Source organism: Antechinus flavipes, chromosome 4 (assembly GCF_016432865.1).
Source record: "Antechinus flavipes isolate AdamAnt ecotype Samford, QLD, Australia chromosome 4, AdamAnt_v2, whole genome shotgun sequence".
Taxonomy (NCBI): domain Eukaryota; kingdom Metazoa; phylum Chordata; class Mammalia; order Dasyuromorphia; family Dasyuridae; genus Antechinus; species Antechinus flavipes.
The window spans coordinates 472236314-472257518 of record NC_067401.1 but is presented as its reverse complement, the minus strand read 5'-3'; the positions used below and the strand labels follow the sequence as shown (position 1 = coordinate 472257518).

At 51.6% G+C, this 21205-nt stretch overlaps 1 protein-coding gene across 3 annotated transcripts in view; it reads left to right on the top strand.

Annotated features, from left to right (window-relative positions):
- ACOT11 (acyl-CoA thioesterase 11) overlaps window positions 1-19853 on the top strand; it is an 81137-nt gene extending 61284 nt beyond the window's left edge. For 2 of the 3 annotated variants that reach the window (XM_051999618.1, XM_051999621.1), the window contains exons 6-17: window positions 1019-1154; window positions 5618-5774; window positions 8222-8341; window positions 8708-8852; window positions 9598-9653; window positions 11143-11209; window positions 12548-12631; window positions 13136-13269; window positions 14806-14940; window positions 16085-16108; window positions 16766-16892; window positions 18735-19853. In XM_051999618.1, the coding sequence (XP_051855578.1) occupies window positions 1019-1154; window positions 5618-5774; window positions 8222-8341; window positions 8708-8852; window positions 9598-9653; window positions 11143-11209; window positions 12548-12631; window positions 13136-13269; window positions 14806-14940; window positions 16085-16108; window positions 16766-16892; window positions 18735-18890 (1341 nt within the window). In that variant the 3' untranslated portion in view covers window positions 18891-19853. The remainder of the gene's footprint in view (window positions 1-1018; window positions 1155-5617; window positions 5775-8221; window positions 8342-8707; window positions 8853-9597; window positions 9654-11142; window positions 11210-12547; window positions 12632-13135; window positions 13270-14805; window positions 14941-16084; window positions 16109-16765; window positions 16893-18734) is intronic. The other variant, XM_051999619.1, reaches the window with a different exon arrangement.
- Window positions 19854-21205: the final 1352 nt, after the last annotated feature.

Genomic DNA, 21205 nt, shown 5'->3' with positions numbered 1-21205 from the left:
TATGTACTGACAATGACTCAAAACTCGATCCAGTCACTAAGAACTCTTACTGGACTCTCCCAGGAGATGGACACTTAAAAACATTAAAATGTTTAAATTAAAGACATTTAATGGGACTGTTGAATCGACATTGCATCTTTACTTTAACTCTATATTGTTCAACAGCTCCCTTAAGGTCAGTGTCTTCTGGGAAACCAGGACTTGGTTTTCTCCTTCTGTCTATTTTCTTCAGAAATTGCTTAAAATAGCACCTGGCTGTGGACTCGGGGGCTTCTGACTCATGAAATCACCTTAAAGACGAGAAACATCTATCTCAGGATCACAGTTTGATCACCTGTGATTAGGGAAAGAAATACAAAGAGGAGGAGGCCGACAAGGGCTTGTCTAGGCAGCATGTACTTTATTTGCCGTGTGTAAAGGGGAGAGGTCAGGGTTATGTCGCAAGGGGCCTTTCCCCCCATTGTGGGAAATCCGGACAGAGAACATTATAATATCTGATACATTATAGACTGTAATATTATACCATCTTATATAATATATTATAGACTATAGTAATAAAATATCTGATATTTTATAGACTATTATATTATCTGATGTATTATAGACTGTAACATAATATCTGATATATTATAAATGTAACATTATAATATCTGATATATTATGGACTGTAACATTATAATGTCTCATAATATTCCAGAAAGAAGGAAAAGAAACTGAGAGAAATAATCTCTTTCTTTTAAATCAAGGGTAGACTTAGAGAATAGGATAGAGTGCTTGGTCAGAGAGGTCAGGGGAGGTATAGGGGAAGGATTCAGGGTCTTCAAGGCCAGTAACCTAGAGAGCTTTGGAAGGAAAGATGCCGTGGAGCTGTCCAAGGTGGGGTCCCAAAGATGAACCTTCTTCATGGCACCCTGACTCCTACCAATGCATGGGTCATTCAGGGGTATAAATAGATGCACTTTTTGTTGACTTCAGTCTCTTGTTGCCCTTGCTCCTTCTCTCCAATTCTGGGTGGCAGGTAAAGCTCAAACAGATCCTGCCGCTGACGGAGGAGGAAAAGGTGGAGTACAGTGTGGCGGCGGAGCGTCGAAGAATGAGGCTGCTGTACACGGAAACCATCCAGGACCTGCTGGCCAAGAGTGTCATTCAGGATGGTGAGGTGCCCCTGTGGGAGCGGGCCATGGGGTGGGAAGAGAGGAATGGGCTGGGATTAAAGTCCAGAAAAGGTTTACTAGGGTGATAAGACTGAAAAGCGGGCCAGATGAAACGGAGCTCATCCAGAGAACAGAAGAATTTGCAGATCTGTGTGGAAAAGGGATTAGACTTACTCGGTTGGCCCCAATAGGCAGAACAAAGGATTCGAGTTGCAAAAAGTGGGCCTTTGCATCCTCCCCATTTCCCTCTGACCTCCCTGACCACGCCTTCCTAACAATTAGAGTAAGTCTGCCCCTCTGTGTACCTCAGTTTACTCTTCTGTAAAATAAAAGGGTTATATTATATGACCTTTGATTTTCTTCCAATTTTCATGCGTTAGGAACTCAACAATTATCTGGTACATGGGTGTTTCAATTTTTTGGAAAATTAAGAAAAAATTAAAAAACAGACTTAAAAAAACAAATATGCAAAACTCAGCTAAACAAATTCTTCTGGTGATTATATGTTTCATTCTGTATCTTGTGTCTGTTGCCTATCTGTCTGTTAGGAAGTGGGTAATTTGCTTCATCAGTGGTCCCCTGGAATAAGTCTTCTTTATTTTGTCCCTGAGAGATCTGATCAGATGCTTTGCTAGAATCTCCATGAACTGTATACATATCATTTCCCTCCTCCGTGGGTCACTAAACATGGCAAAAAAGGAAACTGAGCTAGTCTGGAGTACTTGTTCTTGATGAAGCTATCCTGGATCATTGCTTTTCTAGATGTTCTCTCACCATCTTTTTAATTATCTGTTCTAGAATTGTGTTAAAATAGAAACCTAACTCACTGACCTATAGTTCATAGCATCGGTTTTCTCCCCCAGCCTTTTTTATTATTATTATTATTATTATTAATGTTTTATTTTCATTTATTTATTTATTTATTTATTTATTTATTTGTTTGTTTATTTATTCGTTTATTTATTTATTCATTCATTTATTTATTTGTTTGTTTGTTTGTTTATTTATTTATACAAAATCAGGATAATATCTGCCCTTCTCCAATCCAGTAGCATCATTCTTATAGTCAGTACCTAGGAATGTATGTGGTTCAGCTGGGCCTTGTGACTTGATTGCATTCGGAGTCCCGAAGGAGTTCTTCTTATCTCTTTGTCTATCTTGAGTATCATCTCCTTTGTCGGCCAACTTTTGTTGTGCTCTTTTCAATCCAAAGATCATTCTGTTTAGCCAAGAATACAGAAGCAAAATAGGAATCAAACACTGAACACTTTGTTGTCACTTTTTATTGTCTTATCCACCACAAGCAAAGGTCCGATTCCTTCTATGACTTCTACCACTATGAGTTGGAAAACTTCCTTTTGTTGATTTTAGATTTCCTTGCCGGCCTTAGCTCCTTCTAAATTTTTGCATTCCTGATGTTATTTTTTACTGGACCGTGTTCTTCTATTCTAACTATTTTCTGTGACCTGACCTAACTTCTACCTTTTAAAAAACTTTTAGTCTTAAAATTTAAGTTATTCAGTAAGTTATCTGTGTATACATATTAGTCTCTCTAGTCAACTCCACATTTTTTTTTCCTGAGACAATTAGGGTTAAGTGACTTGCCCAGGGTCACACAGCTAGGAGACCAGATTTGAACTCAGATCCTCCTGACTTCAGGGCTGGTGCTCTATCTACTGTGCCACCTAGCTGCCCCTGTTTTTTTTTTTTAATATTACCTTTTTTATTTAAAAAATACTTGTAAAGATAGTTTTCAACACCCACTATTGAAAAATCTTGTGTTTCAAATTCTTTTTCCTCCCTTACCTCCACCTCCCTCCCCAGACAGCTAGGAATCCAGTATAGCTTAAACATGTGCAATTCTTCTGAATACATTTCCTCATTTATCACTTTGCACAAGAAAAATCAGATCAAAGAGAAAAAAATGAGAAAGAAAAAAAAAAGCAAAGAAACAACAACAAAAAGAAAATGCTCTGTTATGATCCACATTCAGTCCCCACAGTCCTCTTTTTGGATGCCATTTGGCTTTCTCTATCAAAGTCTATTGGAATTGGCCTGAATTACCTTACGGTTGAAGAGCTGGGGCAGCTAGATAGTGCAGCAGATAGAGCACTGGCTCTAATTCAGGAGAGGCTGAGTTCAAATTCAATCCCAAACACTTAATACCTTACTAGCTGTGTTATCCTGGGCAAGTCATTTAACCCCATTTGCCCCCCCCCCAAAAAAAAAAAAAACAACTGAAAAGAGTCCATCAGAATTGATCATTACACAATCTTGTTGCTGTGTACCATGTTCTCTTGGTCCTGCTCGTTTCCCTCAGCATCAGTTCCTGTCAGTCTCTCCAGGCCTCTCTGTAATCATCCTGCTGGTCATTTCTTACAGAACAATAATATTCCATCATATTCACATACCATAACTTATTCAGCCATTGTCCAACTGATGGGCCTCCCCTCAGTGTCCTGTTTCTTGCCATTACAAATGATGAATTCCAAAGTGAGTTTATTCATATCCAGCGCCTTTGGTACCTCTTGACTTGGGTATGTGCTAGTTGTTAATTGTAGATAGATTCAAAAACAACCAGAAAGCTCAGAAACTAAGGGGGATGTGATTAGTCTAAAAACATGAGAGACCCAGAGAGGGTGTTCATGGCCTTGTTCTTCAAATCCCAGGCTATCACTTAGGTGGCCTGGGGTCAGAAAATGCTCGTTTTTTTCCATCCAGCTCTGTGACTTTATTATGGGTTTTCTTTGCAGAGTTTTGCTATTTCCTTCTCCAGCTCATTTTACAAATGGGAAACTGAGTCAAGGTTAAATGACGTACTCAGGATCACACAGCTAGCAAGTATCTGAGGCTGGATTTGAATTCAGGTCCTTCTGACTCCAGGGATAGTAGTGCTTTAGTGGTGTCTTCATTATTAGCTTTTAAAGGAAAATGGAGACATCTCCGAAGCTCATAGAATCTCAGAGCCTCAGGGGATTGTAGAGCAAGGGACCTTAATGGTCAGTCCTATTTGGGGCAGCAGAAGCATCCTGAATTTGGAGGCCGGAGAACCTGAGTTCAAATCTGGACTCCATTACTTACTAGCTACATATCCCTGGACACTTTTTTCTATTCTCTGATCCTTAGTTTTATCATCTGTATAATAGGACACTACCTATTTTCTGGGGTTTTTGAAAGAAAAATGATCTGTCAACTTTCAAATGCTATAGAAATGTGACCTGTTGTAATAATATTTATGATTTGTCATCTTTCAATTGCTATAGAAATGTGCTCTATTATGATGATCATATTTATTATTTATTAATTAATAAGACAATTAATATATCTGAACTTAAGCTCTTTCCAGAAAGAATCATGATAATAGCCGCCATTTATGCCATGCTCTAAGGTTTCCAAAGCACTTTGCCCACGTCTAAGTAGCTCCCTGATGATCTGAAGTTGACTTGAAGGACGGAAAGCATCATTCTGCCATCCAATAGAAGGGGAGATGGGCTGGCCCCTGGGACTGACCATAATGTCAACAAGTTCGATTCGGCAAACATTTGGGGTCCTGGGAGAGGTTCTGAGAGCAGAGAAAGCTCAGTTCTCGTTCCCATAGAGCTTATGGCAGGATAAAGCAGACTCTACCCTGCGATGTGAACATTATACAGATGTGGATAGAGTGCCCTCTGGGGTCCAAGGGAGAAAGGTCATTCGTGGCCGGGGGGGAACTACATTTGCGTCAGGCCATGGAGGTCGGGGTTTTGTCTTTGTATGTCAGGAGCTTCATATGATGACTGGCACATAGTAGGAACTTAATAAATGCTTATTGATTGATGGGTAGAGGGCCATAGAATGACAGACCCAGATGTCTTGTTCTGATACGTTCCCAGAAAAGGATCTGCCAGCCTTTGTTCAAAGGGCTCCAGTGAGGGAGAACCCACTTCCTCTATAGGCAGCCCAGTCCACTTTAGGGCAACTGTCGTGGCCAGGAAGCTTCTCCTAATATTGAGCCTCAGTTTGCTTCTTTGTAAATCTGCCTGCCCTTTGCTTCTGATTCTGTCTGTGGACCAACAGAACACATATGATGCCTCTGCCGTGTCAGTCCCTCAGATATTCAAACATATCCATCCTAATTCCTGAGTATTCTTTTTTTCCAGCCTCAATGTGCCCACTTCCCGTAACCAATCCTCAAAAAGCTCGAGTCCCTTCACTGTCTTCTGGGCACTTTCAATTATAAATGACCTTCTGAAAGTGTGGTGCCCAGATCTGATCACATCGGATATGCTCTGAGTCAGTGCAACTCATCAAGCATTAATTAGATGCCTACTGTATGCAGGGGTTGTGTTAGATGCTGGAGATAAAAAGATAGAAAACAAACAGCTGTGTATTAAGGTTCACTGGTCCAGTAAGCTAGCCGGAATCCTGAGGGCAGCCCTCTGGTTGCCAGCAAGCCCTCAGCCCCGTTGCTTGTCCCTTGTCAGATCTGGAGAGAAGGGACTGCAGTAAGATGGTACCCGCCGAGAAGACCCGAGTGGAGAGTGTGGAGCTGGTCCTGCCCCCCCATGCCAACCACCAGGGCAATACCTTCGGTGGCCAAATCATGGCCTGGATGGAGAACGTGGCCACCATCGCAGCCGGGTGAGGTCTAGCTGAATAACCCTTCCTTAACGATCCCGAACGATCCTTCTTCTTTCCCCAGTCTTTTGTGGGTGCCGTGGCCATCTAACGGGTTCCCTGCCTTATGATCCTCATCCCAAGGTTGGATTATGAGGCAGAAGCTTAAGCCGAAGTAGGATTTTCCCCTCTGTTGGATCTGACAATTAAGAACTCACTAGTATCTTTGGAGAGAGTAGTTTTGCTTGAGTGATGAGGTTGGAATACAAACCGTACAGATTTAAAAAGAGAGGAAAGACAGTAGAGCTATCTGTTTGTCTATCTTTCTGCAATTTAGCCCCCAAAGAGAGGAGAGATATAGGAAGCAGGGACGGCAAGGGTAAAGTCTGAGGGTTTGGAGGTTGGGGAGATGTGGCGTTATTTGTAGGCATTAAAGGGAGACTGAAGCTAAGGGAGTGAATAGGGATGATGAAGGGAGCACTCTGCTGGAGGACAGAGGACGGAGTGGGATTTTGGACAGGTGGAGGGCCGCCTCCTCATCTGAGACAGATGATGGAGGAGATCCTGGCAGAAGGCAGCTGGGGGATGAGAGAAGAGGCTTCAGTTTTTTCAGCGAAATACAAGGCGAAGTTCTCCCCTGAGAAAGGGGGAGAAGGGGACTCTGGGAAGCTTGAGAAGAGATTGGACGGTTCAGAAAAGTCACCATGGGCAGGATAGAGTTAATTGAGGAGATGTAAGAGGATTGCTTAACAGCAGTGACGGCCCATTGGAGGTTGGGGAACATAAATCTGTGACGGACTCGGTAAGCGTGATTTTGTGACTTTGCTTCAGTTTCTTTTGGTCATACAAGAGCCCGAGCCAAGGGGGAAGATGGACGGCGTGAACCAAGGTGGAGGCTTGGGAGGGCACAGTATGATAAAGCGATCGGGAACTCAAGAGAAGAGGTCAGGGCTCAAGATGAGGGAAAAGGGAGAGAGTGGTTAACAAAGCAGTGACGGTTTGGAAGAGGTTTGGGACTGGAGGGGGCGCTGTGGATGAAGGTGGGTCTTAGTGAGGGGAGGCAGAAGGAGAAACGGAAAACCAATAGATTATGGCAAGAAAGGGGATTTTGGACTTCCGAAACATGGAACTGGATCATCTGTGGGGGATGGTATGGTCAAGTTGGTGACCATCCCTGTGTACAGTTGAAGTCAGGAGGAGGAATAGGTCTTGGGAAGTGGCTGGGGGGGGGACTAGAAGCTTAGAGTGTTTGAAGGAGTATTGATACGTATATTGATGTTTTCTAGATGAGAGGGGGAATTGGAGAGGAGAAAAAAGATGGCGAGCAAGTCCTGAACTCACCGAGGATGGAAGGGGAGTTTCCTGAGGGATCTATAGACGACAGCTGGCAGGATTGTTATTGGGCCACAGATAAGGGTGACACAGGAGAGGCTACTGAGCGATAGAGAGTGAGAACGTGGAAGTGGCCTTGGAGAGCCAGGATGAGGGAGTGGGGGGTGAGGGAGAAGAGGATTCTGGGAAGCTCGAGAAGAGATTGGACGGTTCAGAAAAGTCACCATGAGCAGGATAACGAGTCAATGGAGGAGGTGTAAGATTCATTTTACACCCCTTTCTTTTATAGATCATTAAACTGAGTCCCCGAGGCATGAAGTGATTTTCTGGGGATCGCACTGGTGTCCTGAGGGTCAAAGCCAGCCCCTCAGACCCCAAATCTAGCTTTCTCTACTGCATCATGTTCCTCCCTAAGGGCAGGGACTGGACGGTGCTCCATGTTTGTGCTCCTAGCATAGGGGCTGGTACATCATAGATGCCTAATAGCTGCTTGCTGGATCGATTGTGGAGGGAGAGAGGAGGGTAGTTGGGAAAAGTTTCCGAGCAAAGCTGGGATGAGCACAGGGTTTTAGAGCTAGAATAGACTTTAGGGTCTAATGAGTCCAGTCCTCTTATTTTTCAGAAGAGGAAACTGAGGCCCAGAGAGGCTAAGTGAGGTTCCCTTTAGTTAAGGAACCTCCTGTTCTTCTGCCATGTTGCACCCATGGTGTCATATTGTCCCCATGAACTGGGCTTTGAAGGATGGCCAGGATTGGGATGGGGCGGTATTATTGACAGAGGGAACAGCTTGATCTCAGAGTAAAGGGAACGCAAATGAACTGGGTGGGGGGAGGACTGGGAGCCAATAACCCGCCGGCTCCCTCCTTTTCCTCCTGTGCTTCCATAAGCTTTTGCTACTTCTCCCTTTCCCACCTGCCCCGCTCCCACCCTGCTGAGGACATAATCAGTCGGGCCTGGAAGGCCTGCTGAGTGACAGACCCAGGGCCGGGCAGGCGGGTCAGGGCCGGGCAGGTGGGTGAGGGCCGGGCAGGCGGGTCAGGGCCGGGCAGGTGGGTCAGGGCCGGGCAGGCGGGTCAGGGCCGGGCAGGCGGGTCAGGGCCGGGCAGGCTCTGATATCCAGCTTCTCCCCATGACCGCAGCCGCCTATGTCAAGGCCATCCCACCCTGAAGACAATTGAGATGTTCCACTTTCGAGGCCCCTCCCAGGTCGGGGACCGGCTGGTTCTCAAGGCCATCGTCAATAATGCCTTCAAGAACAGGTGGGAGCATAAGGGGGGGACGTGTGCGTCCTGGGGAGGGAAGAGTGGGAACTAACTGTGAACCAAAAACCATAAAGGAAACTCACGGACCGTGAGCATGAGGAGGGAGGGAGGGAGGGAGGGAGGAAGAGCAGGGTTTGTCGGGACTTGGAGGGGTCTCAGGACAGAACTTCAGAGCTCCCAATGCCATGATTTTAGAGAGAATAACAATAGTAAGGAAGCCAGCGTTTACTTAGCACGGGGAGGTCTCCTGGTGGAAGTCTGGTGGCCAGTCAGTTCCCAGGGTTTCTAGGAAAGGCCGGCGGGCCCGGGGGACCGTCTGGGAGACAGGGACGGGCCTTCCCTGCCAGCTGCTGGTCTCTGCAGCATGGAGGTCGGGGTGTGCGTGGAAGCTTACCGCCAGGAGATGGAATCCTGCCGCCGGCACCTCAACAGCGCCTTCATGACCTTCGTGGTCCTGGATGGAGAAGACCAGCCCGTGACCCTGCCCTGGATTCAGCCGCAAGGCGAGGTGAGCCGTCCCTCCGAGGGGCGCGGAGGAAGCTCTCCTCCTGTGCCCAGCCCCGGGCGCTGGGACTGACCTTCAAGGGGGCAACATGAAGGAGCGGATGGCTGGGGGGGGATGGATGGCTGGGGGAGGGAGCAGATGTGGGGGGGAATGGATGGCTGGGGGAGGGAGCAGATGGGGGGGAATGGATGGCTGGGGGAGGGAGCAGATGTGGGGGGGGAATGGATGGCTGGGGGAGGGAGCAGATAGGGGGAGAGCTGGTTAGGAGAACAGCAGCTGAGGGAGGGAGCTGCTAGATTGGGAGGGACTAATGAGGGGAGGGGATGGCAGAAGGAGGCAGTGGGTGGCTGGGGAAGACTCCACCCGTCTGCTGGGAGCAATAGTTTGCTGATTGCTCCTTGGGTGGGATGGGCTGCCCATTTACAGTCTGCAGAGGACTTTACTATCCATCATCGGATTTGGGAGGGAGAAAGTGGAAGACAAGGTCAGAGGCAGGAAGGATGAAAAAAAGATTAGCTCTTTCAGGAGGGAGACTTGGTTTCCTCAGTCGGATGCCAGGAGGCCTGGGTGGGGGAGATGTAGGGACCAGGGCCTGGCAGGGGGAGGGCACAGGAGCCGCCCCTTCCCATCAGCCTTGCCTGGGCCCGGCCCTCTGCTCCCGCCTGGACTGGGCGCCTGCCCCCCTCTCGGACACCGGGCCCTCGCTGACCGCCCATCCAGGACTTACCTCTGCTTCCTCCCTCCTCAGGAAGGTGAACGTCGCTACAGGGAGGCCAGTGCTAGAAAGAAGATCAGGCTGGACAGGTGAGAGAGTGTGAGGCAATCACGTAGGGCTTTACAGCCCCCCCTCCCCCCAGCTCTGGCTTCTATACCGGCCTCAGCGGCACCTGCTGGCTCAGACCCTGGCTTTTTGGTGCAGGGGGAGGGGAGGGGGATGAGACTCGGGCTGAAACGGCCTCGGAGGCTCTGTCACTGTCATTCCGCCGGTTACCTTTTCACTTCTTTTTCTGTTTTTCTGATTCCGTCCATCATCTTTCCCTTTTGCTCTGATTTTTCTCTTCCCACATGATCCACAAAGCAGTGTGTGCTCAAAATAAATAAAATCACCATGATAAAAAAGCTAAGAAACAACCAAAAATTCCCAAATAAACGGCAGAAAGAGAATACTGACAGCCGGGGGAGGTGAAATCAGGGAGGACTGCAGGAAGGAAGAGGAGCGTGAGAGAGGGAGATTTAGATCCGTGGCTGGGTAGAGGATGGATAGAAGAGGAGAAAGAGGAAGCAGGAAGTCTCCTAGGAGGTTATAGAGATCCTTTAGGCGAGGGCTGATGGGGCTCGATTGAGGCGAGGACCCCCCAAAGGTAGAGAAGACAGGTTTAAAAATGTGGCCCTTCCTGCCCCGAGTCCCTGGGCTGGCCGAGGGGCAAAACCAACAGAGGTTACTGTGGTACAAAACACAGCGGGCTGGAGGCAGAAGAGGAGTCTGGGGTCCTATGGGATCAGTTATTTACAAATGAAGCTTTTATGGAGAGCCTACTGGGACTAAAAATGGGAGCAGGACAGGCCCCGCCCTCCAGGAGTTTCCAATGGAACCCAGAGAGAGGAGCTGGAAGTAGGGGAGGGCAAGTCCTTCTCAGGGCCAGGCCTGGATGTGCAGGAAGTGCCAGCCCCGGGATGCAACGTCAGAGCCAGGGTGGTCCCCAGAGCAGAGTGCGAGTTCTGCCGGGCCCGGGACGGGGCACCCACAGGGGGTGAGAGGAGGGAGTGTGGAGCCGGCTTCAAAGCGGAGAGGGGAGAATAGTAAAGGGCTTCATGAGGGAGGTGAGGAGCTCTGTCAGCTCCCCGGGCAGCTAGATGGCCCCTGGTCCACAAAATCCAAATTCAAGTCTCAGACGTTACTAGCTGGGAGACCTTGAGCAAGTCATGTAACCCTGCAAAAAATTAAGAAGAAAGAAAAAGGGGGAAAAGGTCAGCTTGAGCTGGGCTGGATGCCGGCCTCTGGGCTTCGGGCTGTGGAGCCAGGCCCTGCTTTGAAAAAGTCTTTCCTCAGTTTCCTGATCTGTTAAATGAGGGGATTGGGTTCAGGGAGCTCTCAGGCCTCAGTTTAGACCCCTGGGATCCCTGGTCAAGGCCGTCGCCCCCTCCCCCGCTCCCCAGCCTGCGCTTTGAGAGCACGGTCCGGTCGGGTGTGGCAGCGCCCCTTTTGTCGCATGAGCTGTCTGCAGGGGGAGAGGGCTCTCCCTCCTCCTCCCCTCCCCCACCCCCCCAACGCCTTCTCTCCTGCTCCCCCCAGGAAGTACATCGTGTCATGTAAGCAGGCTGAGGTCCCTCTCTCCGTCCCCTGGGACCCAAGTAACCAGGTAAGCTCCTGGGGAGCTGAGAGCCTCCCGGGAGACCTCTGGGGGATGAGTCCAGACCCTGATGGGAGGAGGAACTAAAGGCAGAGATGGAGAGAGATGCCCCTGGGTTACCTCCCATGGTCCTCTGGGTCTGGCTCCTGAGGTGGCAGGGTCCCTGCCCAGGGCGTTTCCAGCAGAGGTCAGGTGCCCCCTCCGCGAGCCGCCCTAGAAGTGCCCCGCGGCACTGAGTGCGAGGTTAGACCTCTGCCCTCCCTTCCAAGTCTGAGAAGTGTCACCTGAACACGAAGCCCTCCCCTCCCTTCCCCCATCTGGCCCCAAATGACCATCCCGCTCATTCCTGCCCAACTGGCCTCTGGAACCAGGAGTCCTCTTCCCACTTCCCGTCTCCACAGCTCCTTCTTCACCTTTGCTCTTAGAATCCCTGGTTTCCTTCAAAGCCAGGCTCACCCACTGGCTTCTACACTTTTTCCCCCTCCCCAGCGGCTCGTGCCCTTCCCCCACGGCTTTGTATTCTTTTGGGCCTGTTTTGAACCTGTCTGTACCTGTGCGGGTCACCTGCATGTGTCTACATCTGTGCAGTGCACCTGTATGTGTCCGTATCTGTGCGGGTCACCTGCACGTGTCCATGTTTGTGTGCATTACCTGTACATGTCCATATCCATGTGGGTCACCTGCACAGACGTGTGTCTCTATCTGTGTGGGTCACTTGTACGTGTCTGTATCTCTGTGGGTCACCTGCATGTGTCCACGTCTGTGCAACGTACCTGTATGTGTCCGTATCTGTGCGGGTCACCTGCACGTGTCCATGTCTGTGTGAATCACCTGTATGTCCATATTCATGCAGCTCACCTGTACGTGTCTGTGCAGCTCACCTGTACGTGTCCACCTCCCCGCGGGTCACCTGCACTGATAGGACCTAAGTGTCCTGTGGGGAGACTTCATTGTTTTGTTCTTCCTCCAAAGCTTGGCGCCCACTAAGTGCTTCCCCATTGGTCCTCCTGATGATTAAGCTGTGGCCTCCTAGGAAGCATTTATGCTCACGCGTGGCACATTCCCATAATCCTACTTCCAGCCGGGCTGGAAGGGGGTGGGGGGTGGGCAGGGAACTCTCCCCTCCCCTTCCTCCTCTCCCTTAACCGCACAGAGACCCCTCTCACTCCTCTGAGTCCCACAGAGAGGACCCTCTGAAGGGGTCCAGGAGCAGGTGGGGTGGGCACGTCCCCGGCCTCCCCTGAACCCCTGGGGTGAACTGGCTGGATGCCTGACCCATGCGGCTGCTTCCTAGCTCCCCACCTGGACCAGGGGGTGCTGAGGCTCCTGGGCCTTCCCTCTGGGCAGGTATATCTGAGCTACAATAACGTCTCCTCCCTGAAGATGCTCATGGCCAAGGACACCTGGGTCCTCACGTCAGAGATCAATAAGGTAGTCGACTTCCATCATGAAGTGTGTGTGTGTGGGGGGGGGCCTCCTTAGAAACAGATGGAAACTCCCCGGCCTTTATTTTCCCATGAGGCCAAAGGAGAATTTACTTGTGACCCGTGTTTGGTCAGCGCTGTGGTTGCACTAATGTAACTTAGGGTCATACGAATGTGGCCTTGACCAAGGGGCTGGTGAGCATTTTTCTGAAAAAGATCTGGGGGCCTCAGTGGACTATGAACTCAACAGAAGTCATCAGTCCAAGATGGCGGCCAAGGAGACCAGTGCAGTCTTAGGCTGCTTTAAGAAAAGCCTGAGATCTGGGCTGAGGGGAGCTCGCTCCTCTGTCCGTGGTCCTGAGGACGGGGTTCAGGTCTGGGGCCGGGGTTAGAGGACACTGAAAGCTCTGGGCCAGGAAGGGAGAGGGCTGGGGCCGGGGACGGGACCCGCCGCGTTGGGACGCCATCGCTGTGCGCTGCCGTGACGTGCTACAGTCTCCGCCCCCCTCAGATCAAGCTCTACACCTTGGAGGATGACAAGTTCCTGTCCTTCCACATGGAGATGACGGTCTACACGGACACAGCTCAGGCCTTCCTCCTCCTCTCGGACCTGAGCCGCAGGCCTGAGTGGGACAAGCACTATCAGTGAGCCCTGGCGGGGGGACTGGGGCGGGAGCCGTGCTCATTGGTCAGATCCCTCCGCTCTACCGCGGCTGCTCGACCAACGTCCCTTAAACCCTTTAGGGCCAATCCCAGCGAGTTTCGAGGCGGGTCAGTGCCGCAGTGGATAGAGTGCTAGACTCGGAGTTAGAGAGACCCGAGTTCAAGTTCTAACCCAGACACTTCTAGCTGTGTGATCTTAACTTAATCGCTCCCATCCTCAGTTTGACACTAATGGTTCCTCCCTGCAGGGCTGTCATTAAGGTGGTTGTCTCAACGCCAGCTATGGTGCTCTGGAGGGAAAGTGAGGCTGGTGACTTTGCCCAGTCCTCCCTCACTTCAGCCCCCTCCCAGCCACGACATCCCCTGTTCTAAGCCCCCTCCCAGCTCTGACACCCCCTGTTCTAAGCCCCCTCCCAGCCACGACATCCCCTGTTCTAAGCCCCCTCCCAGCTCTGACACCCCCTGTTCTAAGCCCCCTCCCAGCCACAACATCCCCTGTTCTAAGCCCCCTCCCAGCTCTGACACCCCCTGTTCTAAGCTCTCTTTCAGCCCTGATATCCCCTGTTCTAAGCTCCCTTCCAGCTCTGACATCCCCTGTTCTAAGCTCCCTCCCAGCCCTGACATCCCCTGTTCTAAGCTCCCTCCCAGCCACGACATCCCCTGTTCTAAGCCCTCTCCAGCCCTGACACCCCCTGTTCTAAGCCCCCTCCCAGCCACGACATCCCCTGTTCTAAGCCCTCTCCCAGCCCTGACACCCCCTGTTCTAAGCTCCCTCCCAGCCCTGACACCCCCTGTTCTAAGCCCCCTCCCAGCTCTGACACCCCCTGTTCTAAGCTCCCTCCCAGCTCTGACATCCCCTGTTCTAAGCTCCCTCCCAGCCCTGACACCCCCTGTTCTAAGCCCCCTCCCAGCCACGACATCCCCTGTTCTAAGCTCCCTCCCAGCCCTGACATCCCCTGTTCTAAGCTCCCTCCCAGCCACGACATCCCCTGTTCTAAGCCCTCTCCCAGCCCTGACACCCCCTGTTCTAAGCCCCCTCCCAGCCACGACATCCCCTGTTCTAAGCCCTCTCCCAGCCCTGACACCCCCTGTTCTAAGCCCCCTCCCAGCCACGGCATCCCCTGTTCTAAGCCCCCTCCCAGCTCTGACACCCCCTGTTCTAAGCCCCCTCCCAGCTCTGACATCCCCTGTTCTAAGCCCCCTCCCAGCCCTGACACCCCCTGTTCTAAGCCCTCTCCCAGCTCTGACATCCCCTGTTCTAAGCCCCCTCCCAGCCACAATATCCCCTGTTCTAAGCCCCCCCATTAGAGTTCTGTTCCCAGGCTGCCTTGCACGCAGGCTGTGTGTGAGTCTCCAGCCAGCTCTGTTCCTCTTGTGAATAATAGATGGGGATGCACAGTATTTGGGGCTGGGCAGCCTGGGGGGCAGGGCAGCTGAGGTGGAAGGGCTCCTTGCTCCCCTTGAGGCTGCCTTGGCTCCCCAGGGCCGCCCCCGCCCACAGACCCCCTTGTCCCACAGGAGCGTGGAGCTGGTGCAGCAGGTGGATGAGGACGACGCCATCTACCACGTCATCAGCCCCATCCTGGGAGGCGCCGACGGCAAGCCCGGGGACTTCGTCATCCTGGCCTCGAGGAGGAAGCCCTGCGACAGCGGGTGAGTGGGCTCAGTGGGGGGTGGCCGCCTCCCACATCCCGGAGAGGAAGCCAGCTCGGGGGGCTTGCTGTGGTTTGGGGAGATGCAAGGCAGAAAGCCAGGTCCTGCCAGCCTCGGCTCAGCTTCAGACCCTAAAGCAGGGGAGGGGGCCCTCGAAGCCCCAAAGGGCCCCATACACCTAAGCAGACGTCGGTGGGATTGGGGCGGTGGCCCTGTCGGGTCACTCCCTCACCACAAGGCTGCCAGGTTTACAGATGGGAAAATGAGAGTGAGCGGGCACAGAGCTGGTCAGTGTGGGAGCGGGGACCTGGAACCCTTCTTGTCTTTCTGACAGGAAGTCCTGTGTAGTGTCCAACTATATATATACATAGACTTGTGGTCTAACAGGATGGCAGGGCTGGGAGGGATCTAGAACAGGGGATGTCAGAGCTGGGAGAGAACAGGGGATGTCAGGGCTGGGAGGGACCTAGAACAGGGGATGTCAGACCTGGATAAGGGATAGGGAACCCTAGAGCATCCATAATATTAGCATAATGGAATGTTAGCTAGAAGGAACTGGCTCTAGAACCTCCCAAGGACTGAGAAGGGCCTTGCTGCTTCTCCCTGCGCCTCCCCTCACAGCTCCTCAGTTCTCTTGCGAGTCTGTCATTTCTTGCCTCTTGGCGCAGAGGGCGGCTCCCTCGCAGCTCCTCTTTGGTCTCTCTGCTTTCCATCTCTCTCTCCCCCTCCCTCCCTTACCCTCCACACTTCCCATTAGAGGCGGCTCTGTGAGGGCAGGGCCCCGGCTCGCTTCTATGTGCATCCCCAGAACCGAGGCCTGTAGTGTGCACTTACTAAAGGTTCCCCCCTGTGCATGATCATCTCCCACCTCCGGGCCTTCGCACAGGCGGCCCCCCCATATCTGGAAGGCGCCGCTTTTGCCTCCTATTGTCCCCAAGCTCAGCTTCCGGCCTCGATTCCTTCTTGGTGAAGCTTTTCCCGGTTCCCCCAAGCGTCCGCTCTGTTCCTCCTGAAATTGCCTGGGATTTCCTTGCACATGCTCTGTATTTATTTCTCTTTGCACGTTATCTCCCCCTCCCTTTTGTCTTACATCTCCACGAAACCCTGGCTTTTCTGCTTCTTTTGTTGCTTCACTTTGGGCAAGTCACTCGTCGGGCCTGGCCCCCAGGTGAGAGTTAATGATGTAGTAAATGATCTCTTAAGATTTCTTCTAGTTCTAGTCTTTTATTTTCATTTTAACTAATTTTTTTCCATTAAAGAGTTTTGAAATTAATTTGGGTGTGAAGTAGGAAATAGACTAAGAATATTAACTGGCGAGTTTAACCGTTCATGTGTAGTGGAGACTGGTCAGTGAAGGTCCAGTTCTGGGCGTCTACACGGGTGGCTCCTGAGGATGTTTGGCGAGCCGGACCCCGGAGGCTCCTGGGGGATGGACGGGCCCAGCTCTCGGCTTAAGAGCACGGCCAAGAGCTGCCGGCCCTCAGGGATGCGGCGTTGGGCTTCCCTTTGCTTTATGGAGGAAACCCACCGGCTAAAGGGACCTGCCGAGGTGATGGAGGCCGCAAATGGGCCTTGAAACCGGGTCCTCGGACATCAAGGCTTCCCCCCCCCCCGTGCCCCACTGCCTCCCAGACAGACTGTGTGACCCTGACCCTCCCTGTTTCTCAGGCTGTGAATCGGGTGTGTGGGAGGGAAAACATGTGCCAAGAAGGGGTGTCCTCCCCACGATGAGACAGCCCTGAGCTTCCAACCTGACGGAGAGCAGGGGGGGGGGTCTCTTCCTCTGAATTGCCCTCCGTATCACCTCCCTCTCCTTCTGTTCTAGAGAGCCCTACGTCATTGCCCTAAGGTCGGTCACCCTGCCCACACACCCCGAGACCCCTGAGCGCACCCGAGGAGAGACCCTGTGCTCCGGCTTCTGTCTCTGGAAGGAAGGGGACCAGCAAACCAAGGTGAGGGCCACGTGCTCCGCTGTTCGGGGACTGTCTTCTCCCCCGCCCAGACCATCTTTTCTCTCATCTCACGCTACAGATCTCTCTTTGCTTCCCTTTTATCTCCAGTTCCAAATTCGCTCCCTCCCCTGACCCTTCTCCCACCGATGAAGAAGGCAAGAGATACGAACCCGATTACATATAGAACTCCTATATTTTTCCTATATTACATATAGGAGTCCTGTATTTCTGCCCATCAGTCAGGAGGGAGAAGACAAGCTAATTCCTCGGATACTTAACACTGCTGCCTCTTCTGATTCTGAGGCTGCAGCCCCATTTTACAGATGGAGAAACTGAGGCTCAGAGTGAATCAGCCATTTGTCTAAGAAGTAGTAAAGTGAATAGGTTTTTCAGTACAATTTTATTTTTACTTTTGTTCTTGTATCACCTATTATCATATAGAACTTGTATCTCACCTAGAGAACCTCAGAGCAAAGACTAAAAGAGCCATTTAACTTCTCTGGGCCTCAATTTGCTCTTCTATAAAATGGGGATAATTATAGTACCTACCTCACAAGTCTTAGTGAGAATAAATGAGATAAATCTTTTTTTTTTTAAAGAGGGAGACAAGTCTTCAGCAAACAAGCCCCCATGACGAGGCAGTGTATCTTCAGAGGCTTGTTTGGTCAAGAATTCTCTGGTTGGGAGGGCCTGTGGCTGTTGTGGGATGGCACCAGGCCCAAGGAACTGGGCAATATGGCTTCCCAGCTCTATGATTCCCCTGGTGGGCTTAGGGCCCAATTCTGCCACTTGGTTGACCTCAGTTTCTCCTGTAAGATCACTTGGGGCAGCTGGTGGCGCAGTGGATAGAGCCCCAGCCCTGAAGTCAGGAGGACCTGAGTTCCAGTCTGACCTCAGACACTTAACACTTCCTGGCTGGGTGACCTTGTGTAGTCACTTAACCCCAACTGCCTCAGCAAAAAGCAAAAAAAAAACTTGCTACTTGTTGGGGATTTGGGGAGGGGGCTTCCCAATCAGGCATGGGCTGAATTAGACCCATGGAGTGCGAATATTCGGAGAGGACGGCCTCCCCCCTGCCTCCTCCCAAGGCTGCCGAGAGGATCAGACGCAGTCATGACTGTGAACAGTGATTATAAGCTGTGGGGACCCTGAGGGATCATGAGGAAGAGCTGGTACTTGTGCTCAAAGATGGGGTCAGCTCTCTAATTCTCCGACTGAAAATCTGTGCAGTTTGGCTCTCCACGTGTCACGTAGCCGTGTCCCCACAGCCCACGGACAGCCAGCAAAGACTTCTTGTGTGGTAGGGATGGCCAGAGAGCCGCAAGTCTGCATTCCGACCTGGAAGGTCATCTAGTGTGACACTCCCCTTTTACAGATGGGGACACTGAGACCCAGCGAGTAAGGCCTTGCCCGAAGTTTCGCACAGATGTTAAGTGTCGGCCCTAGCATCTGAATCCTGCTTTGCTGACTTAGCCGTTTTCCCCCTGCAGCACGGCTCTTGCCGACTGCAGGGAGGTCGCCAGGATTCAGTCCCTCCCCTCCACAGCTTTAGTTGAGAAGGCCCCAGACCTAGGCTCCCTGGCCAACCTCCTTGTGCCATCCAGTGCCACCCACCTTCTGGCTGCCTGCCCCTTCCCTCTGCTACCGATCTGTCATTTATCTTCTCCCTTATTGGTGCGGTTTTTTACATGTCACTTATCGAGTGCCAGCTCCCTGAGGACACGGGCTGTTTCTGCCCATCGCTAGCACGGTGACTGGCACACAGTAGGTGCTTAATAAATGCCTGTTGCCTCGACTTGACCCAGTCCCGCCCAGGGGCCTGACTCTTGCCCTCCCTCCCAGGTATCCTACTACAACCAGGCCACGACCAGTTTCCTGAACTACGTGACGACCAACGTGTCAGGGCTGTCGTCCGAATTCATTACCACCTTCAAGGCCTGCGAGCAGTTTCTCTTGGACAACAAAAGCGAGCTGGCCCTCAGCCTCCAAAGCCTTTAACGCCTCCCCCAGCCCGCCCAGCCCCTGCCTGGGGCTCCTGCTGTCCTTTCCCACTCCATCCCACCCCTTGGAGCACAGGACACCCCAGAGTGGAAGGGGCCGTGTAGATCCAGATCCGCCTCTCCTGGCTGGAGACCGGTCCCCTGCGGCTGCCTTCTCAGGGGCTGAGCCACCAGTCAGGCGTCGAAGAGAGCTCAGTGCTCTGAGTCCCCTGCCCGGCTCCTCCTCTCTGACCTTTTTGTTTTAGTCTGTCCATCGGGCTGTTAGCAAGGCTGTGCCCAATGGGACTGGGTAGCGTTAGGATCTCCCAAGGCTGCTGGGACAGAGGTGGCCAGTGCCCCCGTGGCCCCCCCACCGGCGCCCCCGTGCCCCCCCACCGGTGCCCCCGTGGCCTCCCCACCAGCGCCCCCGTGGCCCCCCCCCGGCGCCCCCGTAGCCCCCCCCGGCGCCCCCGTGGTCTCCCCACCGGCGCCCCCGTGGCCTCCCCACCAGCGCCAGAGCCCCTGCTGACGGCCCCAGTAGCCAACGTTCCCTGCTCATAGAGGCCGGCTGGCCAAGTTCTAAGAGACAGAAGGACCCAGTGACCACAGCCTCAGTGGCCTAAGTCTGGGCAGATCCTGGACCCGGCCTGGAGGGCCAGGAGTAGCCAGATATGTGTCGGGGCCACTGAACGCAAAAGGGCAGGTCCTCTGAAACTTAAGTCAGCTCCTGCCACCCAGAAATGCCAGAGACCAGGGGTGTCCCAAGGTGCCTCGGATGGCTTAGGGAGGGGGGAGAGAGAGGGCAGTTAGGGCCAGGAGCAGCTGGGAAAGAGTTCCCGGGGTCATCCATCACCAGTGATCCAGTCCCTTTTGATCCAGAGTCAGGATCTGTTTCAAAGGCAAAGGAAGGATTGTAAATTTTTGTTAATTTGTACATTAATAGTTAATTTGTAAAATCCAATAAATAGCCAAGTCCTCTCTAGGTTCATGTCTGTCTCTTCACACACCATCCTCCCGGGCTCCTTCCAAGCCGCTGAGTTCAGGCTGCCAGGGGAGAAGGGGGTGGAGTGGGATTAGGTGAAAGACCACTAGCCTCCAGTGGGAGGCTAGAAAATCCAGAATCTCTGAGCTGGAACACTGCAGAGCCCACACTTGGATGAAAATCCCCTTCCACAGCTCTCCTGAGAAGTCATCATTAGCCTCTGGGAAGATCTCTGGGGAAGGGTGGCCCGCCACCTCCCAAATTTGTCCATTCCTCCCTTCCAGTTTGAATCCTCTGAAAGCTCCTGATGTCGAACCATTCTCCTCAGATCCTTCTCCTTGTTCCTGGTTTTGCTTGGTTCACAGTAGGAGCTTAATAAATGCTTGACTGACATCACTTATCTTTCCTTCTTTGCAACTCCCACCCATAGTTCCTCAGTCATAGTTGACTCTTCAGAATTCCATTTGGGGTCTTCTTAACAAAGTTCTTCAAGCAGTTTACTATTTCCTTCTCCAGTTCATTTTACAGATGAGGAAACTGAGGCAAACAGGGGTAAATAACTGACCCAGGGTCCCACAGCTACCAAGGGTCTGAGGCTGGATTTGAACTCCGATGAGTCCCGACTCCAGGCCCAGCATGCTGTGCGTTATGGCACCTCCTAGCGGCCTCCTTCAAATTATAGGTACTCAGATACTTGGCAACCTTCATGTTTGCCCTCTGACTTCCTTTCTCCGGGATAAGAACCTTAGTTCCTTCAGTTGACCAATTTCAAGTCTTTCCTTATACACACTAACCTTTCCAGCCTTAATCGTCTTATTTTTTAAAAACTTATTTATTGTAATACACATTGTTTTATGAATCCCTTGGGAGAGAAAAATCAGATCAAAAGGGGGAAACCACGAGAGAGAGAGAGAGAGGGGCAGCCGGGGGGCACAGTGGACAGAGCATCAGCCCTGAAGTCAGGAGGACCTGAGTTCAAATCTGGTCTCAGACACTTAACACTTCCTGGCTGTGTGACCCTGGCCTTAACCCCAATTGCCTCAGGGAAAAAAAAAAAAACACAGAAAAAAGAAGTGAATGGGAGCATATGTTGCTTTACATCCAGTCTCCTTAGTTCTTTTTCTGGATGCAGACACATTTTCTGCCCAGAGTCCATTGGGATTGCTTCAGATCATTGAACCATTGAAAAGAACCAAGGACTTGATCATCACACACCCTTGCTGTAACTGTATACAATGCTGCTTGTTTTGTTCAACATCAATTCATGTAAATCTCTCCAGGCCTTTCTAAAATCAGCTTGTTCATCACTTTTTATAGAACAATAATATTCCATTATCTTCATATACCACAGT